The 10,668-nt window shown below is 40.3% G+C and overlaps 1 protein-coding gene across 3 annotated transcripts in view; it reads left to right on the top strand.

Moving 5' to 3' along the window:
- The window catches only part of LCLAT1 (lysocardiolipin acyltransferase 1), a 205,422-nt gene extending 196,395 nt beyond the window's left edge, over nt 1-9,027 (top strand). For all 3 annotated transcript variants that reach the window (XM_048843402.2, XM_048843401.2, XM_048843403.2), the window contains one exon: nt 4,814-9,027. In XM_048843402.2, the coding sequence (XP_048699359.1) occupies nt 4,814-5,316 (503 nt within the window). In that variant the 3' untranslated portion in view covers nt 5,317-9,027. The remainder of the gene's footprint in view (nt 1-4,813) is intronic.
- The last annotated feature ends 1,641 nt before the right edge of the window (nt 9,028-10,668 follow it).

The raw sequence follows: 10,668 nt of genomic DNA on the forward strand, positions 1-10,668 counted from the left end.
ACAAACCTTTTACTTCGCAGTGACCAGCTTGGTGTTGGTCACTTACAAGTATCTACAAAAAATGCCCCTCGTGGTAACCTGAGTCACATCTGAAGAACTCCTGTCGGTGCTCGAACTCCCAGTTGAACCTCATACCACACATAATAGGTCCATGGAATCATTCTCCTGTATGTCTGCATGGTCTCTGGATTGTGTTATCTTGAGGGTTCCTCCCTAAGAGCTGAATGTTGCTTTAAGCAGTTCACAATACTTATACTGGCTCTGTGTTGTTCTCTTGATAAACACCTTTGAGAGAAGTTTAAAATATTTAAAATCCTGACCCTGTCTTCATGCTAAAAAAAGCTCCCTAGAAGTCAGGCTGACATTATTTAACACAGAGATTTAAATGTAATTTCATTCTGCCTGAGATAAGTTTGTTTTGAGTCTAGTAAGAGGCCCTTGGTTATAAAGATTGAGAAGAGAGAGATTTGAATCGAGCATCTGGGATAATGAAAGAAAAAAATGCCTTTTTCTCTCCCTCATAAAAACACTTTTTTTAAAATAGAGCAAGTGAAGTTTTACTGCTGATGCTATAACTTTGGCCACAAGCCCAGTCGGAATTACTTGTATCACTTTTACCAACTTATGACTATAAGGCCTAAAGCTATTGACTTCGCATTGCAGTTATTTGAAGAGAAATGTCACACACTGGTCAATCCTGGCATATGAACAACTTTAAGTGGAGCACCAGTATATCTCAAAGAAATATTTATAGAAAGAAATGGAGAACTAGGCTTTCAGGATGTTTTGCAGCTTAGTAACTGTTAAGTAGCTGGAGACTAAGATACATATTACTCAACTGTTTTGGCTTTCTTAGCTGTGTAGGAATGATGATGAACAAGCTTTCAGAATCAGTTAGCATCTCTCTGCAGCAGTTTCTATCCCAATGCACTGAGAACAGCATCACTCGCTGATAATAAGGAGCCTCATTCCCATTATTGTCTTAGAGCAGTATTTCTCAAACTGGGAGTCCCGGCCCAAATGAAGCCCACAAGGCTATTGGAGGGGAGTCACAGTATTGCTGCTCTTACGTCTGCATTGCCTTCAGAGCTGGGCGGCCAGAGAGCGGTGGCTGCTGGCCGGGCACCCAGCTCTGAAGGCAGGCACTGCCACCAGCAGCTGCACAGAAGTAAGGGTGGCCTGGGATAGGGGAGGAGGGTCATCACAGCCTCAAGTATTTTCGAAGGGGGGCCCAGCAAAAAAAAGTTTGAGAATCCTTGTCTTAGAGGGCTCTGAAAGCTGCTGAAATTTATGTGTGTGTCCTGATCAGCTGAAATACCCGTCCATCAACTTTTACTCTCACTTTCTTGGTTATCTTAATTTAGAGAGTTGTTAAAATTAGATTTCAGATGTGAAACACCTATTTGGTTCCCCCCTCCCGCCCCACCCAGTAATAATATTCATAGCTGCATAAAAGTAAAGAAGGATCTTCAGAAGTTAATAAATGCCAGTTGTCCCAAGCCTGCCTCATTAGGCACAGGTAACTAGTCTGAGCTATAAACAAGTAGTCCTGTCTTTCAGTTATTGTCTCATTGGAAACAGTCTTAGTGGTAATTAGAGCAACATGACTCTTAAGCCGCATTATGTCTTGCACTTGAAATGTGCGAAAGCAGGTCCCTTAAGAAGGGATTTAAATTCAGTGGGGGAAAATACTACCTGCTGCCTGACTAACCTAGTTGTGTGCCCCATAGTAACAGTAAGCTGCAGTTTGATTCAATTCTCATCAATGACATTCTGCTAATGCCCCACTTACGAGGCCACTCTGCTATCTTCCCATACTAATAGAGATGTGGGCCATCCTCTAGAGCGATACGGTAAGATATAGGATGTAACATGCATGAACTGAAACAAAGCCCAGTAATCTAAAACTTCTCCATGTACTCAGCCCTAATACCGCTCTCCTCCTGGGGTGTCCTGCCTTCTTTAAAAATTAATTCTGATGAGCTACAGCTTAGTTTTCTCCTTTGTACGTAGTCTCCTCTCCCCTTTCTGGTTGTTCCCATCTGTCATTCCTTATTTAACCACTGTAATCCCTTCTTAGCTGCTTCTAGAATACGACATGTCCCCATTGTATCTTGAGCCTTGTCCATTTCTGGTTCCCTGCAGCTCTCCGATACCCCACTCTGTCCACTGTCACCTTCCTTCTTTTGTTGGATGACAGGCAATTTCCATTCATTCTGATCCATAGGCTGTTAGTAAGTTTCCACTCTACACGTGGGATGAGCCTGCATTGGCGGGGGGGAGACAGAGGCAGCAATAAGGAAATGGTTGCTGTGAAAGTGTGCTGAGGTGAGTGCCCTGCTCAAAAATTCACTGCCCTAGCAGCTGTCATTAAAGGAGCTTCACCCCCTCCAAAGGGTTTTTCTAGTTTCTGTTGCAGTAACATTTGAAAGCAGGTTCGTTCAGATAGCACCTGGCTGTGATAGTGTTGCCCTTTTCATGTTAATAGATGTCACTGATGAATCAGTGGAAAACATTCAGAACCTTTTTGTTAAAGTGTGCAGTGTAGATCCAGCAGCTTACTGCAAACAATAATAGGAGAAGGCACGCTCCTTTCCATAGCTATTAAATAATTGGCTGGAAATTGCCATCGCCACATGCTTGGCCTGCCAGAAAATTAAACCCTCCAAGACAAGGGACACGTTTAGAAGGCTCTAATCCTTCTGCATATTAAATTGTATATGTCTGTATTTCCTATATCTGATGTGTTTCTATGCTTTTTGGTATGTTGAGCCTGTCTTTGAAGTGCCCGAGTCATTTCTTCTGAAGTCGCTTTGATGTGCTTATCACCCTGCTATGTTGGGGAAACAGTGGTCTAGTAGTCTAACCATGTGACTGGGAGTCAGGAGAGTTGGGTTCTGGCCTGAGTCACTGTGTAAGTCTTTTAGCCATTCTTTGCCTCAGTTTCCCCATCTACAGCATAGTTAAACATTACTGGTCCCATTTGTGTAAAATGCTTTGAGATCTGCACTATATCATTAATTTACAGAACCAAAGGCAAGCTCGGCACTTTGCAGTATAGATAAGACCTGGTCTCTGCTCTGAAGGTTTCTGTCTAATGTCAGACATGATGCAACAAAGCAGGTGGGGAATTTAACAAAATAGCAGTGCCGAGTTTTGTAAGAAGAACAGAATGGGCATCAGTAATAATACATGGATATTCAGCAAAGGCTAGTACACAGCATGGTACAATAAATAAAACAATGTCACAATGTGTGTGGAATATTATCTATTATTTGTGTAGTATCTTGATTATTAAAAACATCTGCATCATGCCATCTAGAAAGGGTGATGATTGCTCAGCAGACACATGGTGGAAGTGATGGAGAGGGAGTGGAGAGCTGTTGTGTCTTCAGTTAGAGTGGTATCTCTTCCTTGGTATAGTATTTGCCTGTTAAGGGTTTTGCTGGGTCCATTCCGAAGTTGGATTCGCATTGAGCAGTGGTGTTCAGGCGCTCTTGCCTTAAGGCCTTTCCTCTGATACAGATCTGGTCATAGTTATTGCACCCACGAACAACCCTTCGTCTTTTTAGTTTCTAACTCAGCCTATTCTGCTCTGAGACAACCAACAAAATAAAAGCAGCAACGCCCGATAAATTACAGTGCTGGCAGAACTTAACTTTAATGTCACGTCGAGTGCACTGGGCAACTATTTTTAGATCAGTTCTAGACTAGCCAAGTTTGCTTTATCAAATCTAAAAAGAATGTTGTCTGGTATGAAGCAGCAGGCTGAGAGGATATATGGAATAGTGCATTGTTCTAAAGATTAGTATTAATGCACAGGTACAGCAGTAAAACTCATCTTAACAACATTGGTCCACACAAGTGGATTGATTAGATTAGACATAATGATAGAAGGGCTGGGTCCTTTTGTCAGTGTCCCCCTTTAATTGCTAATCCACAATTGCTTTTAAAAGTGCATTCAAATACTTAGCTATACCCAGGTTAACCAAAGCTTTATCTCCCAGGTTTGTACTTTGTTGTTGGGTTCTCCTAATCTGGAATCCCATGAAGAGTCCTCAGCCTCTAGCAAAGGCCATTTCTAGCTGGCACTCAGAGCACTGACTTTTTACGTGTAAAGGGGCTGTGTTAATTGCAATACAGTCCTTGGAAAGCTGTCCCCCATCTTCTAAAATGCAGTAAAGGGACTCCTGATTTAATGAACTTCTGATCATTTTTCTGCTGTATATTTGTATGTGCTCTCCTCCCCCCAAGACCGGCAATAAATTAGAATTGTACTTGTACTGCTTTGAGTCAAATTTTAAACTGGATTCTTTTACAACCATTATAGTTATTGTACTGTGTGTTACAGTTGTTAGGTCAAAGATAATTTCAGTTTGCAATGTAATGAATGTTCTTCAAAAGTATGTGACCACAGTAAAATACAGTGAATCAAACCCTATTTTGATTTGAAAAAGATCAGGCATGTGTATCCTAATCTCTCATTGAAATAAGACTTTATCCTTTTACCTATTCTGTTTTAGAATCCTGGATTAGTATTTCTTCTAGTGAATGTTATTTTGTCCCTACAGGTCTTCGCTGTAACCCAGAGACAGAAAAAACAGAACAGTGATTAGGAAATATTGACCTGCTAGCCTTAAAATATTATATTTATATGAGTAGAATACTCTGTACTTGCTAATGAATCTTTGTGAATTCTACCATGATTTTGAGTTTTCAGTTGTACCCTGAAGCTCTAATCCGTGATAATTGTCATAGAAACTGTCCATTGTAGTGTCTATATTTATCTTGTTCTCAAAAATGTTTCCTATAGGTAATAACCTTGATGCTATCCATGACATAACTGTGGCATACCCTCAAAACATTCCGCAAACAGAGAAGCACCTTCTGAATGGAAACTTCCCAAAGGAGATACATTTTCATGTCCGTAGGTATCCAGTACGGACTCTGCCAACTTCCAGGGAAGAGCTGCAGCTCTGGTGCCAGAAGCGTTGGGAAGAGAAAGAAGAGAGACTCCAGTTGTTCTACGAAGGTGAAAAGTACTTTGATGTAACAGGGCGAAGCATAATTCCACCTTGTAAATCTGAACTCAGGGTCCTAGTGGTTAAATGCATCTCGCTTCTGTACTGGACATTGTTCACACTAGCTATGTTTGTGTTGCTGTACTTGTACAGCTTTGTGCGATTGTATTGTGTGACTGCAGTTGTCATTTTTGTTGTGCAACAAAAAATATTTGGTGGGCTGGAAATAATTGAACTTGCACGTCATCAATATTTTAATAAACGACAGAATGGATATGGCAGGAAAACAGAATAACAAGTCTAGTGCTGTTATAGGAGAAGGAGGTAAAGGATGTTTTTGAGACTTACCACAGACTTTGTAAACAGGGAAGTGTTTTTGCATGAAAATTGTCTTTTTTTTTTTTACACTACCGCCATTATTTGTTAAAGGTATTTTGCACTTATTCTGTGAAAAAGAAATATTAGTTACTGCTATGTGTGAAAACTATCGTTTTTATCTTTGAATGTAATTTCTATATTGCTCTTGCAAGCAGCTAGCAACTGCTGCATACTGTAGCTATGAAACAACTTGCTGGATTATTTAACAATCATTACGATGTTAATAAATGTGAGGTACGCTGAACTTTTTAAAACTGCAGTTCCAAACTGTTCAGCTCAGGGAGACAGATCTGTGGTTCCTGTACAATCACGTTGGCCTAAACTAAGCACCAGACTTGCTCATTTAGCAACTAACATGTGTGCGCACGTGCAGTCCTACCATTTTCACATTTATTTTAAACCCTTTTCCCACACACTTCCCCAAACAGGACTGAGCATACTGCTACCCAACCCAGCTGAAAAAGTGAGAAACTAAATGGGGATTCTAACTCGGGTGTGTCATGTTGTGGTGCAGGTAGGGCCATCCACTCTGCCCCACTCTGACTCTAAATTGATTTTTTTGCAAGACCTACATTTCTGGGTTTGGCTCCCTCAGTGTGCTGTATGGCTGTCACCTGTGTAATAGCCCTTACCTCTGGGAGACTTGCACGTACTGTAGTACTTCGAGTTGGTCCTTCTGCTGAAGCAAAACCAGCTGGGGGCATGTTGCATTTGCTAAACAGCGAGCAGATGTTAACAGTTTCTCTGTATAGAAGAAACTTGTCTGAAAACAATATATCTTTTTTGGAGAAAGTGAGAGGTCTTTTAGTTGAAGCTGCTACTTTGGCTTTTAAAATGTTTTCTTCGTCGTTTTAATCTTTAATGTCTACAGTAGGAAGACTGCTTTTTTCTGTTTGCACATCAGTGTGACCCTCTAAAATTCAGCCAAAGCCACAGCTGGTTATCTACGGTTATATGGCAAGAGAAGTGTCTCAGCCTATTATAGCACAGGACAAGCTACACTATTTCTCTTCCCAAACACAATATCCTTCTTGACTACCCAATCACGTCATTCCTCTTCTACTCAGGCCACTCCTCTGCACAATCTTTCACTGTTTAGACTCTCCCATTGAAAATTTATCCATGGCCCTCTCCTTTCATGTGGCATTGGTGGAAAGTCAGAGAAATCAAAGGTTTTAGGCCTTTCAGACCCTTACAGGGTAGCGGATGCTGGATTTTTTGATGGGGCTGGTTCCTTGTCAGATAATAGGAATAACATTCATGGCAGCAAAGTATATGGAATAAACAATTCCAGCACTTAAATTCCCTTGCCTGACTTTGGCGGTCAACCTCAAAACAATGTATTGCTTTGTATATTCCAGTGCCACAGAACACCCCTTACTTACTAAACTTGCTGCACAAAAGAGGTCGAAAATGCTTGTCTATATCAAGGTAGTCTGGCTCACTATGCGGAGTTATATTACTTTGAAATCTAGACATGTGCAATCAAGAGTTTGTCATGTATAAAGCAGAACCACTCAAATATTGGTTCATCATTGCAGACAAATCATTTTTCTTTTAAATCTCAGTACTAGGCATGTTCTTCAATGCGTTTGAATCTAGGGCCACTGTTGGATGAAATTGCCTACCTATATTTAACTATCCCTTCCAAGGTGACAGCTGTTTTTAATCCCCGCTCATAGCGACTAATTAGTTATTATGCACAAGTAGTTGAAGCCATCTGTTTTACTCCATGAATTTTTTTAAAACCTTTTTTCCTTTCTAAAAATGGCTTCTAATTGAGGCTTAAGTCTCCTTACAAACTTCCTCTTGTTATATTTAGAAATGCATGAATAAATAGCTTGATAGCTGGCATTGCATTGTCATGAATGCAGCAGAAAAGGAAGGTCTTTCTACACTTTGGAGGGGGGCGATGTTTTTAATGCAGTTCTATTCTGGCAAAAATATGGTTGCTGGTTGCATTTACATCCCATCGTTTTCTTTAAGATAACACTCAATTTTGGTCAACTCCCTGCATTTCCAGCTATCTCATCCTGCAATGGGAAAAAAAAGTCTTTTTTGTCTAATTTAAAGGCTTTTTACCTGTCCAAGGCTTGGGCTCTTCATTCATGCCTGTAATAACGATTGCCTGCTCCTAGAGCCGTAACATAGAGCCCGAGTGAGGATTGCAGAGTGCAGACTTCTCATCATTAACACACAGATCAGCTGCATTCCTTTCTGCCCTTACATGAACTTTGGGATGTCTTAAAGTGAATCAGAAACCTAAGCTGGAGTCTTGTTCGCTCACATTTCTACTACATTTTTTAAGTCTATTTTGTTAGAGTTAAAAACTCTTCAAAATTCTAACATGAAACTGTAATGGATAGTGGCCTTTAAATACATCCCATTGAGGCCAAATCTGTAATAAAAATAAAAAATCTTAATGTGGGAACCAACCTCCAAATTGTAACTTGAATTTCTCTCATGTATTCACCATTCTTTTTTATTATTATTATTATTTATTTTTATGAAGAGCCACAAGTTTAGTGGCATGTAAATACTACATGTTAGGATTGCCTGACCCAACAACACAGTGCTGCACAAGTTAAGTAAAAACCCCATTTCTCACAAACAGAGTTGAACTCATTTCTGAGGCTGATGTACAAACTTGGAAATTAACCAGAAAGCCACATCTATTTCCAGATCAATTTGAGACGTAAGGAGGAGAGATTGTTTGGAGCCCAGGTAATAAAAAAAGAGAAAGTTGGTAGGAGGCAGGAGAAGCGTTGCTCAATAGATTTGATCAGAAAATGGGGAAAACTCTTTGGGAAAATATTCATTTTCCACTTTTTATTGAAATGTCACTTTTATCCGGCCAACTTCCAAGAGATGTTTTTTTCATTCCACCTTGTTTGTTTAGTTGAAACTCCACACACAAAAACTGCCAGACCGCTCTCTTTTTAACATCTCTTTCCTTTGAAATGTTTCCATTGCTGCTGGATTGGAAGGCTCTGGTGCTCTGGGAATCAAACACACTGATCTTTCAAGGGAAGCATATTGGCAGCAAGAGACCTCTCACTTCATTAGCACAATTTCTCAGAGCTACCGTTCTCTTTCCTCCCAATAGCTATGCCCTGTGCGTTTTACCGTCACTCTCCTGGGTTAACATGTCTGTTAGATAATACATTTCTTGAGATAAATGATGTGCTTAACCTGCCTTTAAGGGTGCTTTCATTTTCCTTAGTCAAATGTTTCCTTATCAGAATTATGGGTCTCTTTCTCTTCGCTCAGACAGAAGGTTGAACTGTTCAGTCTATGTTTGTCACCAAGCTCATTCATCAGTCTGAGACTGATCTTTTTTGTGTTGAATGTTAGTAACACAGGAACCATTCGTGGGTCTGTAACGTGTTGTGTTGATCATACTAAACGTAGTCTGTAGTTCTGTGCGCTACACCAATCTCAAATGTTTCCAAAAAGGAATCTGTGTTTTTATAGCTTCATTTTATAAGTACGTTGTATGAAAACAAACACTAGGATAGAACAAATCTACAGAATAGCCTTAGTTTTCAAAGTCCACCGATACGTTAGAATGTTTTAGCCATGTATCTGTTACTTTCTGTACAGCAACAATAAAGACTTAGTGCATTTACATGTTTCATTTAATTGTTTTCTTATGCATAATATCAGTTCTATCGGGTGAAAGTATTCCACATACATCTCTAAGGGACAAACCTTCTCTCCAGTCCTACAGCCTTTTATTAATGGAGAGTGATTGCTATTAAGAGCCTCAGTCAATAGGGTATGGCTGTTGAGATATTTAATTATATACCTGTTTAGTTAATAAATATGAAGCTGGAGAGAGACACGGTCTCACCTAAAGTCTTCCTTTTAACTTGTTTGTGGAAACCCGACACAAAAGAATACAGAGCATCCCACAAGTACAGCTCCAATTTTTGAGCTTTGTTCCCAGGACTGAGACACCAAAACTGCCAGGAAACAGCTGTGGCCTGGAAGATCATGCTGGCTATCAGCATACAGATAAGCATCTTGTTTCAGATGTATCCTATCCATGAGACTTCAATGTGTTTTCATTATGGGATGTTAAAAGGGTCTGTCTTATTGTTACCAATAGCATCAGGGCCAAAAAAGTCTGACAAAAGGTTCTAAAATTATTAAAAACCCCATTTTTAATTCATTTTAACTCATAAATTAATTAACTAATTTACCTGTCAATTTTCAGAAAATTAATTCAGTACCCAAAGAGTAAGTGCTCGAGGGGGATGCACTGTGTTCTTCATATAAAACAAAGGGGTTGAATCTCTGTGTCAAGAGCAAAACTCATCCTTTACCACAGACATGACTGGCAATTCCACATTAGAGGAGTCCTGCCCCCTCAAGTAGAAGGAACGAGGACCCTCCTAGCTATTTTAAAAACGGATAAAATCTAATGACTTGGGACTTTTTGACAGGTTCAGGGCATTCAAATAACTCAACACAAAGCAATTGCTGCTGTACCGTTGAATGGGTTCTCACCTCTGAGAAGATACTGCTACCTCCCTTTCAGCCTAGATTCAGTTTCAGGTAGCATCTTGGGTGCTGTAGATCATCTGCTTCACATGACATTCAAGAAAACTGATGTAGCCCAGGGGTCCCGCTTTCCACAGCCCCAAACCCTTTTTACTTGTTAAAATTCCTTGCTGCTAACCAGTAGCAGGTGAGCCCTTCAGTCCCCAGGAGCATCAGCTCTGACTGAAACTGGTTAGGTCAGACATGTTTCCCAGATGAATTTGTGGATGTCGGTCTCTGCACACAGGAGTTGGTTGCTTCCCAACGAGGGAGGAAAAAATTGGTTCCTATTAGTTGCCCAACCACAGATATGTGCAAGAGTCTGCAGCCAGCTGACTGCTGAGCTCTTACAAAGATGACAGCCAGCCTCCACGTCCATCTCTAACTCGGTTGGAAGGATTGCCTAGATCGTCTGGATGAACAAGCCACTGAGACTGACAACTGCCCTGTATTCTAAGTATCATCAACGGGACTCCAGTAACATTTCTCTTAATTAAAAAAAAAACTTTGCCACAGCATTAAATATGAAAAAGGAAACTGACCCTTTCCTTGATTTATTGCAAGGGAATAGGGCATGAGCCAGATGCTTTCTTACCTGTTCTTCTCATGCCTCACTGCTAGCTCAGAATTGTTCCCTACAGTTATGTTCCCATGTACTTTGCACTCTTGTTTTATATGATCCACAACTTCCTTGGGAGACTATTCCACTGCCTCATTGATTTCA

The sequence above is a fragment of the Caretta caretta genome, chromosome 3, assembly GCF_965140235.1.
Source record: "Caretta caretta isolate rCarCar2 chromosome 3, rCarCar1.hap1, whole genome shotgun sequence".
NCBI classification, from domain to species: Eukaryota; Metazoa; Chordata; order Testudines; family Cheloniidae; genus Caretta; species Caretta caretta.